The sequence below is a fragment of the Lepisosteus platostomus genome, chromosome 11 (assembly GCF_059453375.1).
Source record: "Lepisosteus platostomus isolate fLepPlt1 chromosome 11, fLepPlt1.hap1, whole genome shotgun sequence".
Lineage (NCBI taxonomy): Eukaryota > Metazoa > Chordata > Actinopteri > Semionotiformes > Lepisosteidae > Lepisosteus > Lepisosteus platostomus.
In genome coordinates, this window is record NC_142621.1 from 14,773,407 (window position 1) to 14,797,041 (window position 23,635).

Consider the following 23,635-nt stretch of genomic DNA (forward strand, 5'->3'; position numbering starts at 1 on the left):
TACAAAGGGACAGCTTTTCAAGGTAGCCATTATTTTGCTTTTTTTTTTAAAAAAAGATGCCCTTTTATTTCTGGTCCAAAGTAACAGATGACTATGTGCTTTAATAATGGAACAAAATACCATGAATCACTCATAACGCTCCCAAAGGCAGCTGAAGTTTAGTATTTGTTCGCAGATTAAATGAATCAGTATCTAGAGTAACCTCATGGAAGCAACGCAATTATAAAAGACAATAAAGCTCTGTTTCCAACGTTTGCTAAAAGCCAGCTCAGAACATTCCGAGAGAACAGGCATTCCACACTATGGCTCAAGTCACTGAAAAATCCAGGATCCCATCATCACATACTTCAACTCTGTCCTGTAAGTCATTCTGCACTTCTGAGACTTCATTACAGCAGCTATTAGACTCACGCTTTTCTAGAGCACTTCTAAAACAAAATATATTCACTTTCCCTAGAGACAATGTAGCCGCACTTCTGTGTGCTGAACTATGGCTTCTCAAGCTTCAGTGTCAATAGAGCCTATGAACTCAATTAAACTGTGTCCTGTGACACATACAGTACATTTGAGAACAATTTACCTTCATGTTTACAAACTATTCAAACTTGTCCTCCCTGTATTTTGAGTGAATATTTAACCACTGATCATAGTACCAATCTCACAAGTCTAAAATGTTAGGAAAGTCTCATACTGAAGACCAAAAATCTAATTTGTCTTCTTAAGTTTATAATCTCAATACAGCCTACTCAAATTACACAATACAGCTGTTCATATCCCAAGAGCACGAGTTGCATTTTATTACACAGTCAAAGTGAAAGGAGACGTTCTAAAACTAAAGAAGCATTAAAGCAGGATTTTTTGTAGGCGCAGTTAATATTTGGTTTAATAGTAGTATCAATTTAATTTCAATTATTCAGCATTTGTGGTACAAACAAGAGCGAACTGCGCCCTCTTGCGATACATTGAAGTTTTATTCGGTCCATTGTTTATGGTTGCTAAGTTACACATCAGAGCAACAAGCAGCGTTCCAACGTGGTCGAACCTATCGCTTTTCTAACTTGACAGCTTTCCTGAAGCACCTTGCATTTCTCCCTTACTCCAAGTTGTTCTTGCTGGATTCTGATCGGGATAAGACGGCTAGCTGGAAGCACCGAGCAGGATGGCGGCTAAGGGGAAGGAAAAAGAGAAGGAGCCGGTGGATATTGTGCACCAGAACGCAATCCTCTGTGAAACTATCATGAAAGAACAGCGAAGCCAAAAACTCTACACCCAATTCAGTATTAATCCCTTCAAAAAACGTAAGCAGTAACATTTACAGATTGAATCACCGGCGTCTCGGCGAAACATCATTATGTTGAATGTTATGTTTATTTCCCTCGAGACTTCTATCGATTTTGACCAACAAAAATTAGAAAAGTGCAGACAAGATTAAAAAAAACTGCTTTTTGAAATCGACACCAATCTAATTTATATATATATTTTCCCCCTAGTTCACGTTTTGCCTGGGAAGCCGATGCCGAGGCACGCCAATGAAGACGGGAAGGAAGACCGTAAGTGAAGTTAATCACTTTAGAAACGATTGGTTTTAAGATGCATATTAAAAGTGTTTTTGTCTCCCTACGGTCGCAGTAGGTTAAGAAAGTAGAACAGTCTTCAGTCCTTCGAATTATACGTTACACTTTTTCGCAGTGCAGCTTTGGAGGATCTTTTCAAATTTTAAGGTCCTTAACAGCACATTAAGGCTTCGTCAGTCCCCCTGGTGTTACTTACAAGTCACATAAGAACGTCCATCCATCCCTTCATTTCTTAGAAATATTACATTGCCTTAGTCAGGTGGGAATAAAGTATCACGCGTTTGCTTATTGGGTAATTAAAATGACAAACTCAAAAGAAATTACCCCAGAATTTTAAAGTTTCAACTTGGAAAAATAAAGCTGAACAGTTCTAATATTTTTTCCCATAAGACCCCTGCTGCGGATATACAATTTTCTGCTTACATGTTGTTCAATTACCTTCATGTTTTGAAATACTACATACGTAGCCAACTGTACACACGTTTCTTGTTTCTTTTGCCTCCTAGCTAATTTTTTAAAAATCATCCACGGCGCTAGACTGGAACCTACAAAGAAATACACCCATCCGCAGACAGAGAGCCAGGAAATTGGCTGGATATCCACACCCCTGGTAAGACCACAGCTGCATGGATTGGAGGAACATTCGAAAGCCAAATGAGATTAGCAGTTCATAGATTTAGTATACAGTATGTTTGATAAGACGTTTGCACAAGAAATTGTGAAGAGAATATGTAGCTCAAACAGTGTGTCTCATTGGAAGTGTTTTATTTGTATCAATACCTGTTAAAGGCATTTAGTGATTTAACCAATTAACACATAAATATGTAGCAGTTTACCCTGTACAGTGAAATCCAGTATTGGGCAAGCTGCTTATGTGAGCCACATTTAGATTCCTATCTTCAAAGCAATATCTGCATGGAAAATTAATATTTAATCAAACATAATAACAGACCAGGAACTAAATGTCCTGCATGAGTTTCTTAAAAGGAAGTTTTTTTTTTTAACACATGCTGCTGTTGCAGATCGTTTCAGATCGAAGCGATCGAAGGATCAACTTCCCACGGCAGAATTCAGAAATCACAAAGTACATGGATGCAGCGTGGCGCCTGAAAGAGCAAACGCAGAACCTGGGATAGCATTTCCTCCACTGCAGAACAGCAAGTTACACGCGGAGAGCTATTGCCTCTCCTTGAAAAGCAGGAGAATGAACGTTCACAGCTGTAAACCAGCATTCTGCCCCAAACTGTAGCTGAACTATGCAATGGAGGCCACCTGTCTTCCAAACTGAATGATTAAACAAGATCTTGACAAACTATCCAAATTAATTTATTTTAAAATCAACTGTCTTGGTTAAAAAACTTAAAATATAAGGAGAACATACAATCATAATCACTGAACCCTTTCTTCAGTCTTTTTGTTCAGAATTGCAGCCTAAAGCTGTACCAGGGGCTTCTTAAAAGTGAATCAAAGGACACTACTGGACCACACCCTCAAAATGCAATCAGGTTGTTCATTCTTTTAAGTGTATGGAGAACAAATAGTTTATGTACATTTTTAGGCTGTAAAGAGCACTTTTGCCCTTCACATCATACATATTTCAGAACTGATACACTATTTTATTAATAGTTTAGCAGACCTTTATCCAGGAGAACTTTATATAAAGAGAGGCAAGATTTACTTGTCTTTGTACCATGCTTCAAGTTTACAGAAATGATCAGGTAGAATGAGCTAGAAGAGCAACACAAAGAAAAACGTGATCCAAAACAGTATACAGACTGTGTGTGCACCAAGGCTGCCTGATGTCCTGCACAGCATGAGGACAGTAAATGAGCAATAAGCCCACCACACTGCCATGTGGAACTACTATATCCCACGGCCAGCAGAGGAATCCTACTCCGCTGGGCCCCTGAGCAAGGCCCTTAACCCCAACTGCTCCAGGGGCGCCATAAAATTGGCTGACCCTGTGCTCTGACCCCAAGCTTCTCTCTCCCCATCTGTGTGCCTGTGTCTCATTGAGAGCAAGTTGGGGTATGCAAAAGACAAATTCCTAATGCAAGAAATTGTATATGGCTAATAAAAGTGATCTTATATGTACAGTGAGGGGTACCTTGCTCATTTAACTTATTTTACACAATTATTCATGCACAAGAAAATTAATGCTAAACTAAACTAATTTGAATGCATACTTATATAAAATAAAATTTCAAATTGAGCAAATAAAGTTTCTTAACATTAATGACACTTGCAAGTTACCGGACAATTCCTAGGTGAATCCATGCATCTTAAATATTGTTGCAACAATATCACAATTGGTGAGAATGGTGAATGTTTTTAGTAATTTATTTTTTCAATACTTGAAATCTGTACAGAAAAATACAAAACCACAGGTACAGGCAACTGTCATGAGATTATACAAAGAAGAAGGTACTTCCTATAACATTATTTCTACAGCGTATTGTAATAGAAATGCCCGCGTATCTTCTTAACATTAAAGTTTTTTTTAACTCCCGATTTAAAAAAGAAATCTAAAAAAAGCTTCTCCAAACAGAAACCTGTACATCAGCACACTTTTGACAAATCACTTCTGCAAGTTCTGTAACTCTCTGTTGCTGTTTTCCTGCTTGCCTTGGAAAGCACATGTACAAAACGTTGCCAAAAGAACATTCATACACTGGCTGTGCCAAGACACTCATTGAGGCTCCCAGTGGTTCCTCTGGATGGTGTGGAGAAAATACTGACGTGTCCACAAAAACAGCCTCAAACACTGGCAGCTATTCAAGGAATTTGTTTTTGAAAGACTTTAGCCCGTAGGTACCGAACTGAAAAACATACAGAGAAGGTGTCTCTCCATTTGTCATGAATACTGTATAGGGGGAAATGAGCTTTGAAGACTCCATTAACATGGTTTCTAGAAGTAGATTCTGGGAACAGAAAGACAAATCAGTAGAGACTAAAAAATAAAACCAAAAAGGACCCAGGCAGTACCTATCGAGAGCGATTCTTCATCTTCTTCCGGACCTCCTTGCCTGGCCTCTTCTGCAAAGTAAAAGATAAAAAAGTCAGAAAAATAATACAGCAGGAAAGAGTTCAGTTGTCAACATATCATTACCATTTCTGTAACTGTAGCACACCCTTTTAACCCTCCAGATAAGAAGCCCCAAAACAGTCCCCAATACTGTAAGTTACAGAATATAGAAAGAGATCTAGGTGATAAGATTTTTAAATAGATCCAAAATGTCTCTAAGAAACACCTGCAGCAATTCATACATTCTTAATACTCAATTATTTTAAAGAAGCAATATTATTTTTAACTTTCAAAGGTGACAAAATAGGTTATCAAAAAGCTATGGGCTGGTTATCAATATATTGTTTACTAACCCTCATTTGTCAATCACCTGTGTTTTTTTTTCTAGTTTTCAGCAATAAATTAACCTTTCCTCTTTCGTCTGCAGCCTGCACACTGACTCAACTAGTCACTTCACCATCTTATGTTAAAAAGCAAATGCATCTTTTAAAAATGACAGTATATTTTGAAAGCCCTGGTTCACACCAGAGGCAAAGGGCATGCCACTCACGTTGGATTTCTGCTTCCGTCCTTTCCCAAACTTCCCTCCTTTGCCGTGTGCAAATTTCGCCTTGAAGCCCGAGACATCATCGTAACTCTCCTTGGTGTTCCACTTCGAGCCGCGTTTCTTGCCGCCAAACCCAAATTTCTGGTCCTTGTACTTCCTCTTTGCGCTGGGGCTGTGGACAAGTACAACAGTTCGGTGCTAAACTGACCCCTGGTAGCGTGACGGACGGAATGACGAGATTATCTACAGATCTCATGGGAAGAACCCAAGTTGTAAAGTTATACTGATGAAGAAAAAAAAAGGAGAGCTCTTACCCTCGTTGATTCATGACTGGCTTTGATAGGCTATCCCCTTTCTTGCCTTTTTCCTGGTCACCATCCAGGAAATCAAGCTTGTCAGTCATTCCTGTAGAGTAAGAATTTGTTGTACATTATGCATCTCAAGATTAAAAAACAGTTTTTACCTACAGTAGTATTACAGTCCCCTTCAGCTTCACTTGTTTTTCTACAGCAGATGGAAGGAACAGTAAAATCACTTGACATTATTTTCACTCACAAGAAAATAATGGAACTGAATCTGAAAGTCTCTTATTTGCCGCCTTTTAGAAATGTATTATTATAGCACAATAAGACAAGCATATTTAGGTAAAGTCATGGACTGGTATCTAAAACCAGTCTAAAATCTTGCGTTAGTATCCTCATCCTTTGCGTCAGTCCACTGTACCTTTCTGGTATTTCTTTACTGCAGTCATCATGGCTTTCTTTGCCTTCTGTCTCTTCTGCAGCACCTCCGTCTGAACCTACAACACACCGATAATTCAGAAAAACAGATCCCCACAAATCACCAATGACCAACGTTAAAAGCTTAATTCAAAAGTGAGAACCCTCAGTTTGTACAAACCATAATAAGTAGGATGAAGATCTATTACACTTTCATTTGTACAATTAATGCAGGTCATAAAACATGCAAGGTAAGAGTAAACAACTGTGGAAGGAGACAGTCCTTACAGGTAGACAGCAGAACCCACTGACTTACCTTTTTGCCATATTTCCGCTGCTCTCTGAGTTTCTTGGCTTTCTCAGACCTCTCCATTGCTGTCTGTTTGGCCAGCAATTTTGTTCTAATCTACAAGAGAAGATGTACAGGATATACATCACACAAAAATCAGATCTTGTTCGAAGGAGTTAGTTCAATACAATTTTTTTCAAATGTGAATTCATACCAGCTTTAACACACTTGGATACAGATGTGAAACACGAACGCACTTGACAGATTTTGTAAAGACTACACGCCGTTTTGAAATGTTGTCAAATTCAACAACAGAAGAGAATTTAGCATTTTAGTCTATGCTACAGAATGATTAAGATGCTAAACCATTTGCTGGAAAAGACAAATTGCCTGTAACAGACTGCATTAGGAGCCCCCAAGTTTGTTTTAAATCCACTAATAATCTGTCTCATGCGTCAGTATGTGGGACCAACCTTTTGCATTTGCTGGTCAGATTTGGCCATTTCAGCAAAATAATCCTCTGGTCTCTTGGTAGCAATCTTCAATTTGTGCAACCGTGGTAATGCTTCCAGCACAGAAGCTTGGGCCTGACGATAGCTAAAATACATGGAGGAAAAACGGGCAATGAGAAAAAAAGTGTGATGAATACTTCCCACAATAACACAAGAAACATGCGTTTATCCACTGTTTTTCTCTTGGTGTCTCAAGATTTTTTGAGGAAGCTTGCCTTGGCATTTATCTTCATTATGTACGTCTATATGTACACATGGGAAAGTAAAACATAATAACAATATAACTTGACTCATGAGCTTAAAAGCAAAGGCAAGGGTGTATATATAAGCCAGTTCCAAAATGTTGACAGTTGCAGTCTAGTCTCTCCAATAGATCGAGGCAGAGAGTTCCACAGACATTGTGGCTCATTGCGAGAAGGCTGTCTTTAGTACCTTATACACGATCAGGACAACCTTACAGTCCACTCCACATTTTACAGGAAGCCAGTGATATGTACAAAAGTTATGCTGATACAGAATAATTTTAATGAGTGCACAAGCCACAGCATTACTGATGTACTCAAGCCTATTTAATATACAAGGGAGATAACTAATAAGTGAGTCATTTTTGTAGCCTAACTGATGAAAAGGGGCATTAATTCATATTTCAGCATTAGAGGCAAAAATCTCAACCCTTTAAAGTTCCAATCTGCAAAATGGCAACTCTTTGCATACTGTGGTGAATAAAGGCTTTTGCGGGCTTACAAGAACATCTCTCTCTGGAAGTCATCCTCTGCATTGATCTCCCCACTCTCCTCTGCTACTGGCCTCCCTTCTGCTTTAGCCACAATGTCAGGTGCTGGCAAACTGGTCAAATCCAGCCGTTCCAACCAGGGTAATTTCTTTCGCAGCTCGGACAAGCACTGCTTCAGACCTTCCTGTGAACACAAAGACAAGTAGGCTTCAGTTTAGAGAATTCCAGGACATTTGGTTTAGTGAGAAACTTCAGCACCAGCAACACATTTGACAAACGAAAACATTGTAACAACTCCCATATAAAACTGATCAATGTCTCCTCGTCCTACAAGTTTTAAGAACCCAAACAAACAAGGAAACAAGACTCACCACATTGTTAACGATCTTCTTTTCCTGTAGAGGAATGTTTAATCCAGGCTTCAGCTCCCCCTTGGAGAAGGCTTCCTGGAGCTAAACATATAAAGACAATTAATACCGTTAAGGGCTTACCTTAGATTTTAAATTAAGACTTTTAAATAAATACAACAGACCTTAGGGCTCAATGAGACATATGTCTTAGTGGAAAAACTCAAAACGAAAGATAAACTGTATCGATAGCTATGCAGACCTATAATAGTTTAAAATACTTACTAAATAATGCAGACTTATAAAACTATAATAGAGCTCCTCGCGTGTTTGGGGGAAAAACGTTTAAGGAGAAGAAATGAACACAACGTTTAACATATTACTACAGTAAGAAACTGTACTGATATGGACAAAAATAAAGACCGGATTTAAAAGCGCGCGCTCACCTCTCCATCCGATAAATCGTCGTCTTCTTCCTCGGACTCGAAGCCTAACTGTAAATCATCTTCGACATCCTCCATCTTACAGTCAACAAATGCAAGCAAATCTGAAAACTAAAACTCCTCAGCGTGTTGCAGCTCACTCGCATAGACACATGGAGCACAAGAGGAAGTGGAGACCAAGTACGCACGCAATTCTGGCCCGGATGAGGAGTGCTTGAAAGAAACGTTCCGCAAACGTTATGAAGCTATGAATTAATTTCTGCGTTTTATAGTTGATTAATAATCGGTAAGTGTTAAAATAAAATAAATATAAAAATATCAAATTAAATTTTCCCTTTATTTATTGATAAATCGACTGAGCAAATTCTACATTTATTAAATTTGGGAACTAAAAGAGAACTTCACTACAATTCCCGGTACACATCACTGCCGTAAAGATGTCTGGGAGCATTAGTTGTCACAGTAACACGTGAACTTGACACTTTCTGTCCCCTTGGTAACCGGTAAACAATGTTAGCGGGACTGCAAACTGGACTCGCTGCAGACACAAGTGTTGGTAAGTGTCAAAATATTTTTTTTTAAAGAAGCGACGAATTAAGGACTTCTGAAGTTTAAAAAACACAACATATACGTTAAAGAGTCAAAAGTGTAAAGAAATATACCAAAAAAGGATTTTTAAATATTGATAATGACTTAAGCCTTTATATGGAAATCTATTGTGACTTTTTTCGAGTTAAGGCAAAAACTTTGTACAACACTTAGAGTAGGACATTTCTAGCTAATTAAAATGATAATAACTAAAATAATGTACCGGTATCAACAATTATCTTTCTGGTAGTGCCTGGAATAAAATATTAAATTAAATATATAGGTAAAATATGATAAAGTTATTTTAAAATGCGGCGAATGAGAGTATAGTTTTTCACTGAATCGATATTGCATTTTAATTGAGCACAATGCATTTTTGGCGTATGGGATTTGTAGAATTGGATCTTATATTAGCAGGTCCGCCAAGTGACTCGCAGGGCGAGCAATCGCTGAACAATGTCTGCGGTTGTTATTCAGTCTCATCACATCTTCGGTCTCCGGGCCGGGGTGACCAATAATCTCCTGTACTTTGATGAGCAAACTGTCATCTTCCCATCTGGAAACAACTGTGTGCGCTACAACATTGACCAGAAATGGCAGAAGTTTATTCCAGGTAAGAAAATGCATCTCCATAAATTGACTATATTGTATTGTCTTTTTAGATTGTGGACCTCAATATGGGAACTCGGTATCTTTGATTTTAAGGAACGTTCTGTGGTTAATTCTGTTCTAATTATCTAAAGAAGCATTAAGAATATTTTTCTTGCAAGTGAAACAAACGTAAAATATTAGATATAAGGTGTGTGAATGTGCCAATTGGATGGATATAATTGGTAGAGTGCCATAGAGGTCTGTGTTCGGAGCACTATGCTGACTAGCTTGTATCAATGATCTAGATTCTGGCATACATAGTAAAATAGTGAAATTCACAGACATCAAAACAGGAGGATTAGCAAAAACAGAAGAAAGTGAAAGGAAATTAAAAAAGATTCAGATGGAATTCAAGTCTGAACAAACATCTAGTAGATGACATCTAATGTAGACAACTACAGAGTGTTACATGCATATACCAAAGACATAAACCATAAATTAAAATGGAAAACATGAAGCTACCTATAAAACATACTTATGGATTTTTGTACGATGTGACAGACACTTCTAGACAATAAACAGGCAAACAGAATGTTAGTATATATATAAAGTTAAGAACATACAGTTATAGTTATAAAATTTAAATGATGTGGTGTAATGTTAAAGTTGTACAATACACTAGTAACACTTAGAATGGGTGCATAACTTAGGTTAATATGATACAAAAGAGGTATTGCCTCTCTGGACTGAATACAGAGAAGAGTGATCAGCTACATACCTGTATTCAGAAGATTATCCAACTCTAAAGGTCTAAAAGAAGTAAAACCTTATACCCTGAAAGAGAGAAGACTATGAGTTGACCTAATTCAAGAATTCAAAAAAATGTTCCAGGGGAGACTTTCCTAAACAGCTGTGTTGTGTCTTGCTTGGTTTGCATTCATGTGGGTCCGCCTTTGAAGAGAGGGAACTTTAGGCTGTGGAATGTCTTGACTCAGGGACTCACAAACTGTAAATATTATGTAGATGTCTTGTATATTTGAATTATAACTTAATCTTTGTATGTGTTTTCAGTTTGTCTCCTCGTTATTATGCCACCTTTAAACTGTATAACAGTTTATAACACGTGGCCAAACTTGACTATAGACAGCATTTTATTAATTTTATGTGTAATAATTATTGCAACTAGTATACAATTAACATTCATTAATTAACTTAATAATTAGTGTATAGTATATACAAATAACACCTTTGTATAAGGACCCTACATTTAAAATCCCCCTATTTATAATATTTAGCATCACATTTCAAACAGATTTGGAACTCTCTTGCATGTCTGTCACGTTTAACAGAACAATAACCGATTATGTGGAGACTCAACCATGAGTGCTACTATGCTCTGCAGGCACAGAGAGAAGCCATGGCATGCAAGCCCTGGCCATTAGCTCCAACCGCCGCTACCTGGCCGTGTCTGAGAGAGGCGAGAAAGGCACCATCACTGTGTACGACCTGCAGCATGAGCAGAGCAGGAAGAGGAAGGTCCTGAGTGGGGGGGACTCCCCAGTGCAGGACTTTGTCTACATGGCTTTCTCTCCAGACTCCAAATACCTCATTGGCCAATCAGGGGCTCCAGACTGGACCCTGTTCTACTGGATGTGGGAGAAACAAAAGGTGATGGCCACAGTGAAGACTGGCACCACAACTAACCCTATCTCCCAGGTACTGAACAAAACAGGGTTCAAGCTTGCACGCGACTAGTTTAGATGGCCACCTTATAGGCCTTCTTGAGTTTCTACTGACTTTGCCACCAGTGGAAGCTAATAAAGATAAATTGCATGAGGTTGGATGAAAAAACAAAACCATTTTAAAAACCTGAGGCATAAAGAAAAAGTGATGAAAACAGTCTTAACTCAAAAAAGACATGATTGTGAGTGGATGTGTTGGATTTATGTCATTTGAACATACACTGTTGACCACAAGTTAAATGGGTTAATGTAACTTTTTATTAATTGAAATATCAATGTAAGTGTAGACAGTGGTGACTAATTTTTTTAATCATTAGGTTTAAACTAATGAGTTATTTTGATTTGTCTATCTGCAAGTGAAAAAAACAAAAAGGAGCTATTAATGTTTTAAAATACACATTTCTTTTATTTCCTAAGGTTAGTTTTAATCCTCAGGACAACACACAGATCTGCGTGAGTGGAAATGGGGTGTTTAAACTCTTCCGCTATGCTGAAGGAACCCTCAAACAATCCAACTTCCAGAAGCTGGAGGCTCACAACTTCCTGTCCCACATGTGGGTGTCAGATGAGAGAGTTATTGTCGGCACAGAGACCGGGAGGCTCCTGGTGTTTGAGTCAGGAGATCTGCGCTGGGAAATGAGTGTGGTGCCAAAGTTAACCACTAGAGATACTGACAGGTACAGTGAGAGAGGGAGGCTGGAGAGACAAACAACAACTGTTTCTAAGCTGTTCACTGCTGCTCTTCTTAAATATGTAGTACAGACGTTTCTTAAGGAACTAAGCTGTAGTTTTCTTTCTCTTTGAAAAATGTCTAAAATTGTAATTGTATTCAGTAATATCTGCCTGTGCACATACACGTAAAAACAAACGTCCTTTGTTGCCTGATTAGATTAAAATAAGCAATTTTTAACCTCAGAAATTTGCAATGAAAATGTTGACCAAATCTTCTGCTGTTTATTCCACCAATTACATCCATGTGTCAGAAATGTGTACACTTGAATCAGGAAGTTAAATAACCGAAAGTTTAAATTTCCAAAGTAAAGCACTTGGAATCAATGGCATCATATGAACACAACTTGATATTAGGAACAAGAGAAGTGTTTCATTTGTGCCATGTACTGTATGAGTCCCCAGTTCTTCTTGATACATTTGTGTTGTGTACACAGATTATTATGACAACAGATTAACAGTGCCTGTTCCTCCATCTTGTGTGTGGAAACCTTCAACAATAAATGTGCATTAAAGCAACAAATAATATGTTAACTTTCACACTTATAATGTAAAAACATGAAATGCATGCAGTTAACAAACTCCTGTTTTTGCTCGTTAGGTCAGTGGAAAAAAGCATGCTGGATGAGCCAATATCCAGCTCTCTTCCTCATGTCTCAGCCATAACTGCCTATTCCAAGGGGTTTGCCTGTGCAGCTGGGCCGGGGACAGTGTGCTTGTTTGAGAAGACAGACGAAAAGGACACATATAAGAGAACCAGGGAGATCAGGGTGAGAGAGTATTGTCTCTTGACTTGATTTGATTACAGAAATGTTACTTCCTTTATCAAACCTTACAAAAGTTTAGTCTAGAACTTTTATCAAGTTGGAGAAGACAGGATCATAAAAATGTAATATGGAGATTCCAAGTTCAGTATGCTTGTTGTGGACTTTAACATCTACATTACAGGGTAGATTACAATACAGGGATTTACTTATTTTGTTAGTTCATTCCTGATGAGATATAGTGTGTTGCATGGTGTATCACAAGCCAGTGGCCAGTCAGCAGTAAAGTTTGTGCTTCACTAACAGATTCCTTCAGACCAGTACAGTAATGAGCCCAGCCTGGCAGAGCAGCAGGAGATTTCTTCACTGTGTATCAGCCCTTCAGAGGAAACCCTCGTTGCCAGCACTGACCGTGGCCAGCTCTACAGCATCACCCTCTCCTCTGCAGAGATGAGCAAGGTACTGCTGATGTACACCCATTCAGATTCTATTGGCTTGTGAAAGGCCAAAAATAATTCTAATTTTTATGTAATGTTTCTTTAAGTATTAATTCCTTATGTACATATTGCACTACCATTTCAGTGTTACATAAAAATGTTGTTTAAGATTCCTGAAGTTTTGTTTGCATGTTGTGTTATCTGAAGGGCGAGCAAGCACAGTTTGAGTTCCTGTCCCACTCCTATCACTCTGGCATCATCACTGGTCTGTCCATATGCATCCGTAAACCTCTCATTGCCACCTGCTCTCTGGACCACTCTGTCCGAATCTGGAGTTTTGAGAACAAGTAAGCAGAATGACCAGATAAGTGCACAGTGTTTCATCCTCCTGGGCTGCTTTACAACTTTCCATTTCCACAGATGTCATTGTCTTTTAAAAACTACAGTTTTCAATGTCAGGAAAATAAAATCAGGAAAAGTCAGGTACTTTGACTATTATGAACATCTGCTATTATTGTATACAACATAATTTGCATAGCACATTCTATTTATATGAATATAATATTTATATTACCATTTAAGATGCCTATAGTGCTGGTTTAGCATTGTGTATTTGTACATATTTTTGTTTATGTACTCTCTACTGAACCCTCCCCTCGTTCCAGCACGTTGGAACTTTATAAAGAGTTCCAGGAGGAGGCCTACAGCATTGCACTCCACCCATCTGGTCTTTTTATCCTGGTGGGATTCTCAGATAAATTGCGGCTGATGAACCTGCTCATTGATGATATCAGGACCTTTAAAGAATTCACCGTGCGGGGATGCAGAGAGGTGAGATCAAACACAGCAACAGATCCATTCAGTAGTGCAGATTCGTTCTAACAATTGCTCAGTGTAAATGTATCAATTTGAAAAAGAAATATTAAGGAATTCTTGTAGTTCAATAACTGCATATATCAACATTTTAAAACAAGAAGTTTTGTCCCCACTTTGGAAGTTCTAACTGTATTGATGCCTGTCGTGTATACTGTAGGAAGCAAATGAAGTGCATTACATGCTAGAGATTTCAGATAAGACTGCTTTATTTCCAGTGTGCTTTTAGTCATGGTGGCCACCTGTTCGCAGCTGTCAATGGAAACATCATTCACATCTATTCGACAACAACATTTGAAAACATCCTTAACCTGAAAGGACACAATGGAAAGGTGAGACAAGGCACCTGTTTGTTCAAGCTTAACCTATACGCTTGCATTTACAACTGAACATGGTGCTTAATGAGTGGTATAATGTTAAGTAAATGTGAACCTGCATTCTGAGTGAGATAAAGCCAGTTAAAAAGAAAATAAAAAAATACAGAATACTTGAAGTTTTCAGAGTCTTGGCAAAATTGCAGCTGTAAGGTAATACCAATTTTTTTCTTGTGATTTGCTTTCTTGTGTGCTCCTCAGGTACGGTCCATTGTGTGGAGTGCTGATGACAGCAGGCTGGTGTCTTGTGGCATGGATGGAGCTGTCTATGAGTGGAACACCCTCACCGGCAAACGGGAATCAGAGAGCGTCTTGAAATCCTGCAGCTACAATGATATCACCATCTCTTCTGACAGCAAGACCATCTTTGCTGTCGGCTCAGACTGCACTCTGAAAGAGATCACAGATTGCCAGGTGTGGGAAGCGTACTGTAGAGATTCCTTTGCTTTTTTCTCTGTGTGGCTGAAAACATCATTTCATATATGCATGATCAAAACTAGCTAATGTTTTTGAATAATTCTGTTTCATGCCTTATGGAAAAAGTAATTTCTCACTTTACTCACTTTTTAAATGCAGTACTTTGCTGTATTCTCCCTGACACTATATACAGCATCAAAATCCAATTCTAATCTTCTTATCTAGTACAGGGACAAAGGGGAAGCCTGAATCTAACATGGCAAGCAATGAGTGCAAAGTGAGATACATCCTGGATGGGATACCAGTAGTATCAGAATCACATGGCATAATTATCTTATTTGTTGGTGTGTAGCCTTTTTACATAAATACACAGCTGTGCAAAAGTCAAACATTTTGCATTGTTCTGCTCTTTTCAGTCAATGTTTTTCCTTCTTTATGTAGAAATATATCTATAGTGATTTTCTACTGATGTTATTTATTTCGGGTTAGGTTTAATCCTGATAGATCAGGTATTGCAATAGACAACCTTTTAGTTTTATTGATATGGACGGAGGAATGAATGAAAATAATGACAAGCAACACCAGACAATCTTTTAAGATTACTTGGTAAATGTGATGGATAAGCTACTACAAACATTCAAATTTGCTGCATGTGTATAATTCAAACCTCCCGAATTCAATATGAATGAACAATTTCACATTTCACATTCAATTCTCATACAAACATAAATATTTAAATTAGAAGAATTGGTTAAGGCTTAAAGAAATTGTTCATGCTCATGACAGAATATTTCAAATCAATTGTACACTTCTGTGTCAGACTCCTTTAGATTTTTTTTATTTTTTTCCTGCAATGTTTGAAGAACAACAGGATGTTCCTTGTTCTAAGTAAGATGACTACTATAAAAAGTCCTGCAGTCCTGCTCTGCTATGGTGACTCATACGCTATTTAATATTTCTTTATTATTGTTATACAATATTTGTTTTTAATGGCAGCCAAATGTGTAGTATGTGTACAAGAAAATGTTTCTCTCTACAATCAGTATGTTTTATTTTTTAATCATATTCTAATTTTAAAGGAAAAAATAGTTTATATTGCAAAAAACACATCTTTTTTGCTTTTATAGATCCTGCGAGAAGTTTACTCTGATGATGTGGTATACACCAGTGTAGTGATGTCTCGATCAGGACGAATGTTGTTCACCGGAACATCTCTTGGAACAATTAGAGCCATCAAATACCCTTTACCAATACAAAAAGACTGGACCGAGTATCAGGCACATGCTGCACCTGTGACAAAGGTGCGTTTCAGTATTTTATTATTCATAAATATGTTAAACAAGCCCAGCTAAGACCCAAAAGTCATATATGAATACTATATTATTATGAAGTGTACTGTATGAAAGATGAAAGATGTTGAATCTTTCATCTTTATCCAATTTGCATTTTTAATAAATGATTTGAAGAACAGGTCATCCTAGACCATTTAAGAAAAGGTCTAGGAAAACAACAACCAAATCAATTAATGTTTCACTCATTCCATGCCTCTTATGGTTGCGCCTGCAGATGGTTATCACATTTGATGACCAGTATTTGCTGACAGTCTCAGAGGATGGGTGTTTGCTGATCTGGAAGATAATTGACAAAGAAGGACGAGGCCTAAAACGAGACAAAGAGGTCACCTATGCAGAAGAGATTCTCATCACCAAGTCTGACTTGGAAGAGAAGGTAATTGTAGTTTATTTGGTATGTCATAGGGCAGTAACAGTGCAATAAAAAGGAGTGATTAGCGAAGTCATATATAATATACAGTATATGGTATATATAATATATAATTTATCAATGCATACAATTTTTACTTTCATTTTGTATTAAAGAATGTATACATTCCTATAAAAAACATTATTGTGAAGTAAGGACATTAAATAGTATCCAGCATTAATAGTTATATTTCTAGTGTCTTACATTATGTTGGGATTAATTGTGTGTCACTTTTCTTTTGTTTTGCTTACATAGTTAAATTCTAAGTCTCTTCGAACATAAGAAGTATAAAAAATTGGGAAAAAGAGAGATGATTTTTTTCTCTTTATCTCCATGTTACAGAATCAGGTCATGCTGGAATTGAAAACGAGGGTAGAAGAGTTGAAAATGGAGAATGAGTACCAGCTCCGACTGAAGGACATGAATTACAATGAGAAAATCAAAGAGCTGACTGAGAAATTTATCCAGGAAATGGAGTCCCTGAAAACAAAGAACCAGGTGTGCGATCAGCAGGACCTTTATAAATAATGCAGCAGATTTAAATTTACAAAACATATTCAACAATTTTGTATTAGCTTAAATTTAAACCGTAAGTCAAGCTTCTACTGTATAAACTTCCAGAGATATTAAAAAATGATTGAGGGGACATAATTCCAAGTGGAAATTGACTCTTTTTCTATTGCCAAGAAAAGGTTAATCAGAATAAAATGTTCCTTATGGCAGTGATGTGACTGAATTAGCAACACCTTACAGTGGAGTACAACACCACATTCAGCAGGTTACTTAAGTCTTATGAAACTACCATGAATTTGAACCTGGTTAAATTACCTCAATATTATTTTTCACTTTTTACTAATTTGAGTAATCCCAGAGGATGTAAATGTGCCCCAGTGCATCAAATCTCTTTTCCTGAGGTGTTCTGGTGGCTTTTAATCAAATTTCAAAGCTAATGTTGCGCAAACTATCTACTGTGTTTTAAAAACGAATGACTTCCCTCAGTGGAATATTCAGCCTTTTCATGCCTGGTTTCATAAAGGTTCTCAAAACAGAGAAGGAGAAACAGGAGCAGGCTCACGAAGAGGAGCTGGCAGTGGTGATGGAAAAACACTCCAAAGAACAGCAGGACTTAGGTGATTTCTCCGACTTTCCACCAGTTAGGGTATTTAATTAAAAGTGACTAATGAAACATTATTACATCATAGTATATTGATCTTGTACATGCACCATTAGAATTACTAGTTGAATTAGATTTTAAGTGATATCACGGCCTAATTAACGTTCAAATCAGATGAAAGACACCATATTGTAACTGAAAAGTTAAATATTATTTTTTAAGAACACAATGTTTTTTTATTATAATACATTTTTGTTGGTATAATGGCAATCAAATTGTTTTAGTAGTGATATGCTGTGCTACAAGGAGACAAAGCAAACTACACCAAAAGACTGACCAAAGCCAAATTATTTGTACTTAAATCTCCTGCTGGTCTAAACCTGCTGTCTAACATCCCTTATGCAGAGTCAGCGAACAACCAAAAGCTGATGCTGGAGTATGAAAAGTACCAAGAGCTGCAGGTGAAGTCCCAGAGAATGCAGGAGGAGTATGAGAAGCAGCTGCATGAGATGGAGGAGAGCAAGACCCAGGCACTGGAGGAGCTCACAGAGTACTATGAGTCCAAGCTTCAGGAGAAACTGCTAATGCTGGAGCAGGTAACAGTGTAAACACTAGACTTCTATAGAAAGATTTGTAATGGCATTTGATTAAAGCATTTCATAAGGACACTTTAAAAGTTGTACTGGAACAGGTTTTGAAATGTTTAAAAAAATCAAAGTCCGCATTTTCTCTTGATGACCAAAAAGATTTAACCAGATCTTAAAGATAACAAGTAACAAGTGATATTTGTACAAGGAGAATTAAATTGAAGGAGTGCCAACAGTACAGACCCAGAAATAATCCTTTTAAAATCAATAGAAGGTTTCTAAAGCAACAGTAACATAATGCTGCAAAAAAAACATTGAAATAAAAAAAATCAGGAAAATGGAACTAATGTTCTCATATTTTAATTTAATGAACAATTGAAGATCTATTATTTTTTTCTCAATTTGATTCAGTGTTACACCTTACCTCGCCTTCTGTGTCTCAGTCTTGTGATCTCTCTGACAGTGTCAGGATGAGTCACGGCAGCAGGTGCGAGAGTTCGAGGAGTCCAAGAAGCAGATGGAGGATGATGGGGATCGGGAGATCCAGGACATCCGCATCAAGTACGAGAGACGACTGAGAGACGAGAAGGAGACCAACATGCGACTGAAGGGTGAGACAGGAATCATGAGGAAAAAGGTGGGAACAAATTTAGAGAGAGGAAAGCTTCCAATCCACTGAATCACTTTTTTTCTAATTCTAACTCAAGCCATGTCCTCATAGCAAAGTAGTATATAAACCATTGCTGTAAACAGAAAAACCCAAATGAGAGATACCATTATGTATGATGTGATTATGAAGATGTGTGATGAAGTATGGAAGAAGGTCTTTGGTGTTAGGATTTATAGCAATGCTGGGAAAAATAATATATGCAGTGACTCTTACATGGATTGTATGTGAAAAATTCAAAACTCATTTTAAGTTATGTTTTTACAGTAGATGTCAAGAATCTTAATGTCAAAAATGTTGTCAAGGATGTCAAAATGTTTATTATTTTTATTGTATTAATTTTAATTTAAGAAACAGAATATTTCAATTTGACCCTATGACAAAATAGGGTGTCCCAAAGGCCAGAGAGTTAGACTGTTGCCTCATAGCTCTTGAGTCCTGGCTTTGACTCCGGACTGTGGGACCTTCTGTGTCGAGTTTGCATATTTTCGTTGTGTTCTCCTGGGGTTGTGCCAAGTGCTCCAGTTTCCTGCTTCTCTCCAAAGTCATGGTGGCTAGATTATTTGGTGTCTATAAGGAGTTCCTATTTGCAATGGACTGGAGACTGGACTTCAGTTCAGAGTGTTTTCCTGCCTTGTGCTTCCATGACAGGGGACTCTTACCAGGAATAAAAGACGCTCCAATAGTGGCTGAATAAATTGAATACATCAAATGTATTTTATAGTGACATTTTCTGCAATGTGATTTTCTAAGACCCTTCTGTCTTTCCTTTGTCAAATCAGTTCAGCAGTCTGCAGAAAGAGATCGATGACAGGAATCTGGAGATTGAAAAACTGAAGTCAGAGCAACAGAAATTGCAAGGAGTCATCAGATCCCTAGAAAAGGATATCCTTGGACTAAAGAAGGAGATCCAAGAGAGAGATGAAACTATCCAGGACAAGGTGTGTGATGCCTGAGTTATCTTACAAATACAAACATAAATATCAACTCTCAAACTTAGCTTCTGACAAAAAGGATTAAATGCAAAACACATACAGACAGCTGATTGCAACAATACCTGCCATACAAATACCAAGTCAGCAACAGCTGGGAACCAGGGGGAAGTTTGAAAGCTGAAGATGAAAGATTACATTATGAGTGCTATTATAGTGAAGCTTGCGGAAGACTCCCAAACCAACAGTTCATTGCTTCTTTGTATGATGTCTGTTTTAATTGGTAATTTGCTTAATGTTTGAATGTCACAGCTGCTGGTTATGAAAAGATTAGCCCCAAGACACCTTTAGAAATAGTTTTCTGTATCCCAGCAGCTGTGAGCTAACAATTTCAAAGAATTAATTGGACTGAGCAGAAATTGTACCAAATGTTTTTTTTAATAATTAAGGAATTCAATTCAAACAGTGACACACATTAAACATGAAATGTGTATTAATCAATGCAATTAATGCAAAAGATTGGTTTGTGCTTTAGGACTTGTTTTCCAATTCAGAGCATATTTATTACTGAACTAAAACAAAATGTTTTGTTTGAATGGCTAAAATGAAGTTTAGCAATAGGGACTGAAAGTTGTTTCTCGTCTGTAGGAGAAGCGCATCTATGACCTGAAGAAGAAAAACCAGGAACTGGAGAAGTTTAAGTTTGTGCTAGACTATAAAATCAAAGAACTGAAAAAACAGATTGAACCAAGAGAGAATGACATTAAAGAAATGAAGGAGCAGATTCAAGAGGTAAAATGGCTGTCATGTGCTGCAACATACATGTTAAGTACTCTCTACCACTGAATTCCACTAAATACACAACAGTTGTACTGTACTACAATTGTACTATAATATTTAAAGACTGTCTTATATAATTCTGTTTAAAGAGAAGTTTAGCAAGCACTTTTAAATCTACTGTGTTTAATATAAAAACTGTTTTAAAATACAAACTGGGTTTAAAATGAAAAAGACTCTACAATACATGCCCTTTGTCTTGTTAGATGGAGAGTGAATTAGAACGATTCCATAAACAGAATACACAGCTGGAGCTCAACATTACGGAGCTGAAGCAGAAACTGAAGGCCACTGACAAGGAGATGCACAAGGAAATGCAAAGGGTATGTCCTTCAATCCAGGACCACTTTTGAACCAAGTGCTTGGGAATAAGGCGTATACATTACGGAGAGTAATGAGCAAGATAGATGACATCATATTTTAGATGATGTAAGGGTAGAGGGTAAAGAACAAGGTATAATGTTTTCTCATGAGCTGCTTTTTCAATCCTTAATTTCTTTCTCTGTTTTTTCTCCCTATAGGTGCGAGATGTGGAGGCTTTAGTAAGGAGGTTTAAAACTGATCTGCACAACTGTGTTGGATTTATTCAGGAGCCAAAGAAACTGAAAGACAGCATTCGAGAACTTTATGACAGATACGTCCAGCAATCTGATGTGGTAAGAGGCTCCTGCTGTTTACTCTGAGCTTACAGAAACAGAGTTTAGAAATGTACTAAAGATATTACTTAAAAACGTTCTCTAGTTTTTATATGTACACATACGGCTGAATCTCTCACATTATTTTATTTAACAGTACAGGAACAACCATAAAAAAACAAAAACTATAATTTTCACTCTTGAAGACACACATTTCTTAAAGAGTTTTTTTTATACAGTACTGATCAGCAACTTTGTGAGAAATGGCTCCATTACCTTAGCATCTATTCTGTCAGTTTTAGGTTAGAACAATATTCATAAACAGATGCATTTATGAATGTGTTTGGTGTTGTAATTTTACTTTCTTATTGTCACTGCCTTATTGCTGAGTGTTGAGCCTAGTCCTGCGTGTGACTGCTCACGGTTTCATGGCAGGTTGACATTGTGGGAGTAGAAGCAGATATCCAGCGTGAGTACACACGCCAGAGGGAACACCTGGAGAGGAATGTGGCCTCCCTAAAGAAGAAGATGCTCAAGGACGCAGAGATCCATAGAGCCGACAATGTCAAAATCATGCAGGTTAGAGATAACGCATTATTAATACAGCATATACAGCTCAATAATAATAATAATAATAATAATAATAATAATAATAATAATAATAATAATAATAATAATAATAATAATAAGTGCTTACACTTATATAGCGCTTTTCTGGAGACTCCACTCAAAGCGCTTTACAGGTAATGGGGACTCCCCTCCACCACAACCAATGTGCAGCATCCACCTGGATAAACAATAAACACATTGAGAATAAATGAATGTGTAAAACTGTTTGAAATAATGGGCCACCAAGTCTTTGTGATTCTAACTGCATCAATTCTATAATACGTTGTGATATATGTTATGTATACTGTATATGTGTGTCCAAGCAGGAAAACGTCTGCTTAATCAAGGAGATAAATGATTTAAGAAGAGAGCTGAAGCTGGTGCGAACTCAGGTCCATGATTATGAAGCAACAATGGGGCTCAACAAAAAGAACAAGAAGCAGAATTCAGTTGAAATAAGAGGTAATCTTTATCTCTTGAACTCTATTTATTATTTATTGATAGGCTTGAATGTCTGTTCCATTCTATTCCATATTCATAGAAGCCATTGGTGAGAGCAGTGACTTTTCTTACCACTAGATGTCACCTTAATGCCAGTCATATGGAATTACAAGAGGTTACAAGAGGCACAGGTTAAACTTAAAAAACATATTTGTAAATACTGTATATAATTATGTTTCACATATTTTAAGGTATTTATTTGCCTAACTGAAATAAGATTTTATGGAGTAAATGTGATCTATACAAGCTTTTTAAATAAGGAAAGATTTTCACACTTAAGCAATTTACAGTATGTCAAAAGTACCATTGAAAGCATTAAGTCCGAAAAATACGTTTTTGTCCACTTGTTTCAAGCTCATTCTGCAGATGGCCATGGAAGCAAAGCGGTGGCCCGGTTGGACTTCGAGCAGGAAGCAGAGAGAATTATCGAACTCCAGCGCTTGGAAATCCAGCGACTCCGGGACCAAATTCAGACCCAAGGGCAGGGCCACATACTGCGGCCCCCATCTGGAGCTCGACTGCCTGCATTGACTGCCTGAGATATGACAGTCCCCCAGCCTTGTTCACCCTCTCTCTGTTTGGATGTGTCAATGCAACATAATAGAGCTCTATAACTTTTTTGTTAATAAAGCAGATTGCGTACCTGTGCTTTGTTTTATTTTACTTATTCTTATCACTTAAATCATTTTAAATTCACACATTTTACTATTTGCTGCTCAAGATACGTGTATCTAGAAACTGAGATATATTATTAAAATCTGAAACAGCTGTTTAAGCCTCATAATGTGTTACCACAAAAATTTTGTGGGGATGCATTTCGCTTCTAATTATCCCAGTGTCAAATACAGTATATTAATGGATATATTAGGGTTAATACACACAAGTACTGTATGAACCTATGAATTCATGTGGCAGCAGTGTGTTTAAAGACTTATTCCTTTAACTAAAATAATGAGTTATACAGGGACATGATAGTAAATGTAAAAGATGCTACCCATTTCTATCAATCAATAATTTGTTATCTACGTAAGGTATTCATTTCTTTGCAATGCACAGCAACAAGTATCAGTGAACATTATCCACCGGCAGAAGGCAAGGTTTAGACGTAAATAAAATAATTGCTGGATTGCTGCATTATTACTGACACAGAAAGAGTTAATTAATCTGAGTTTGCTGTTCGGAGGGGTGTAAAAGAACAGATAAGAGTAGCAGAATTGTTGTGACTGTTTTAATGACAGGCGGCTACTGCTTCTCGATTCTTATGCCATTAATAACTAACTGAAGAAAA

General features: G+C 37.3%; 3 protein-coding genes and 1 long non-coding RNA gene across 5 annotated transcripts; 2 read left to right on the forward strand and 2 right to left on the reverse strand.

Annotated features, from left to right (window-relative positions):
* Nucleotides 1-1,003: 1,003 nt before the first annotated feature.
* Nucleotides 1,004-2,889, forward strand: cfap144 (cilia and flagella associated protein 144). The gene is made up of 4 exons (XM_088598637.1): nucleotides 1,004-1,298; nucleotides 1,491-1,550; nucleotides 2,081-2,184; nucleotides 2,597-2,889. Exons 1-4 carry the CDS (start codon nucleotides 1,160-1,162, stop codon nucleotides 2,708-2,710), a joined length of 417 nt encoding a protein of 138 aa, XP_088454763.1. The 5' UTR covers nucleotides 1,004-1,159; the 3' UTR covers nucleotides 2,711-2,889.
* A 1,007-nt stretch (nucleotides 2,890-3,896) lies between these two features.
* ebna1bp2 (EBNA1 binding protein 2) lies at nucleotides 3,897-8,370 on the reverse strand. The gene is made up of 10 exons (XM_088598632.1): nucleotides 8,193-8,370; nucleotides 7,771-7,851; nucleotides 7,411-7,583; nucleotides 6,628-6,751; nucleotides 6,182-6,271; nucleotides 5,870-5,945; nucleotides 5,461-5,551; nucleotides 5,150-5,318; nucleotides 4,560-4,610; nucleotides 3,897-4,393 (listed from the first exon to the last, which is right to left on the reverse strand). The coding sequence occupies exons 1-9, from the start codon at nucleotides 8,265-8,267 to the stop codon at nucleotides 4,560-4,562; spliced, it is 930 nt and encodes a 309-aa protein (XP_088454758.1). The 5' UTR covers nucleotides 8,268-8,370; the 3' UTR covers nucleotides 3,897-4,393.
* Nucleotides 8,371-8,642: 272 nt separating this feature from the next.
* On the forward strand, nucleotides 8,643-22,989 carry cfap57 (cilia and flagella associated protein 57). 2 transcript variants are annotated; one of them, XM_088598631.1, is made up of 23 exons: nucleotides 8,643-8,745; nucleotides 9,195-9,390; nucleotides 10,771-11,084; nucleotides 11,528-11,787; nucleotides 12,441-12,609; nucleotides 12,910-13,062; nucleotides 13,248-13,387; nucleotides 13,706-13,871; nucleotides 14,132-14,245; nucleotides 14,489-14,701; nucleotides 15,832-16,005; nucleotides 16,271-16,432; nucleotides 16,808-16,963; nucleotides 17,502-17,595; nucleotides 17,985-18,175; nucleotides 18,630-18,803; nucleotides 19,616-19,774; nucleotides 20,414-20,557; nucleotides 20,809-20,925; nucleotides 21,124-21,258; nucleotides 21,673-21,816; nucleotides 22,173-22,308; nucleotides 22,702-22,989. In XM_088598631.1, the coding sequence occupies exons 2-23, from the start codon at nucleotides 9,234-9,236 to the stop codon at nucleotides 22,884-22,886; spliced, it is 3,657 nt and encodes a 1,218-aa protein (XP_088454757.1). In that variant the 5' UTR covers nucleotides 8,643-8,745; nucleotides 9,195-9,233; the 3' UTR covers nucleotides 22,887-22,989. The 2 variants fall into 2 exon arrangements, with proteins under 2 accessions (XP_088454757.1, XP_088454756.1); XM_088598630.1 differs by having other exon boundaries at nucleotides 8,665-8,745; nucleotides 9,192-9,390.
* On the reverse strand, nucleotides 14,105-18,727 carry LOC148652067 (uncharacterized). The gene is made up of 2 exons (XR_015925217.1): nucleotides 18,591-18,727; nucleotides 14,105-14,677 (listed from the first exon to the last, which is right to left on the reverse strand). It is a non-coding gene; the product is annotated as an uncharacterized LOC148652067 (long non-coding RNA).
* Nucleotides 22,990-23,635: the final 646 nt, after the last annotated feature.

What these genes read in the sequence shown, in the direction of transcription:
- cfap144 (XM_088598637.1), top strand. Translation starts at nt 1,160, where the DNA reads ATGGCGGCTAAGGGGAAGGAAAAAGAGAAGGAGCCGGTGGATATTGTG. An exon ending in TGAAGACGGGAAGGAAGACC is followed by an intron (nt 1,551 to 2,080) that starts GTAAGTGAAGTT and finishes TTTGCCTCCTAG; the next exon opens with CTAATTTTTTAAAAATCATC. An exon ending in GCTGGATATCCACACCCCTG is followed by an intron (nt 2,185 to 2,596) that starts GTAAGACCACAG and finishes CTGCTGTTGCAG; the next exon opens with ATCGTTTCAGATCGAAGCGA.
- ebna1bp2 (XM_088598632.1), bottom strand. Translation starts at nt 8,267, where the DNA reads ATGGAGGATGTCGAAGATGATTTACAGTTAGGCTTCGAGTCCGAGGAA. An exon ending in CTGACCAGCAAATGCAAAAG is followed by an intron (nt 6,272 to 6,627) that starts GTTGGTCCCACA and finishes CTTCTCTTGTAG; the next exon opens with ATTAGAACAAAATTGCTGGC. An exon ending in CCAGTCATGAATCAACGAGG is followed by an intron (nt 5,319 to 5,460) that starts GTAAGAGCTCTC and finishes ACTTGTCCACAG; the next exon opens with CCCCAGCGCAAAGAGGAAGT.
- cfap57 (XM_088598631.1), top strand. Translation starts at nt 9,234, where the DNA reads ATGTCTGCGGTTGTTATTCAGTCTCATCACATCTTCGGTCTCCGGGCC. An exon ending in ATGCTGCACCTGTGACAAAG is followed by an intron (nt 16,006 to 16,270) that starts GTGCGTTTCAGT and finishes TTGCGCCTGCAG; the next exon opens with ATGGTTATCACATTTGATGA. An exon ending in AACTGCTAATGCTGGAGCAG is followed by an intron (nt 18,176 to 18,629) that starts GTAACAGTGTAA and finishes TCTCTCTGACAG; the next exon opens with TGTCAGGATGAGTCACGGCA.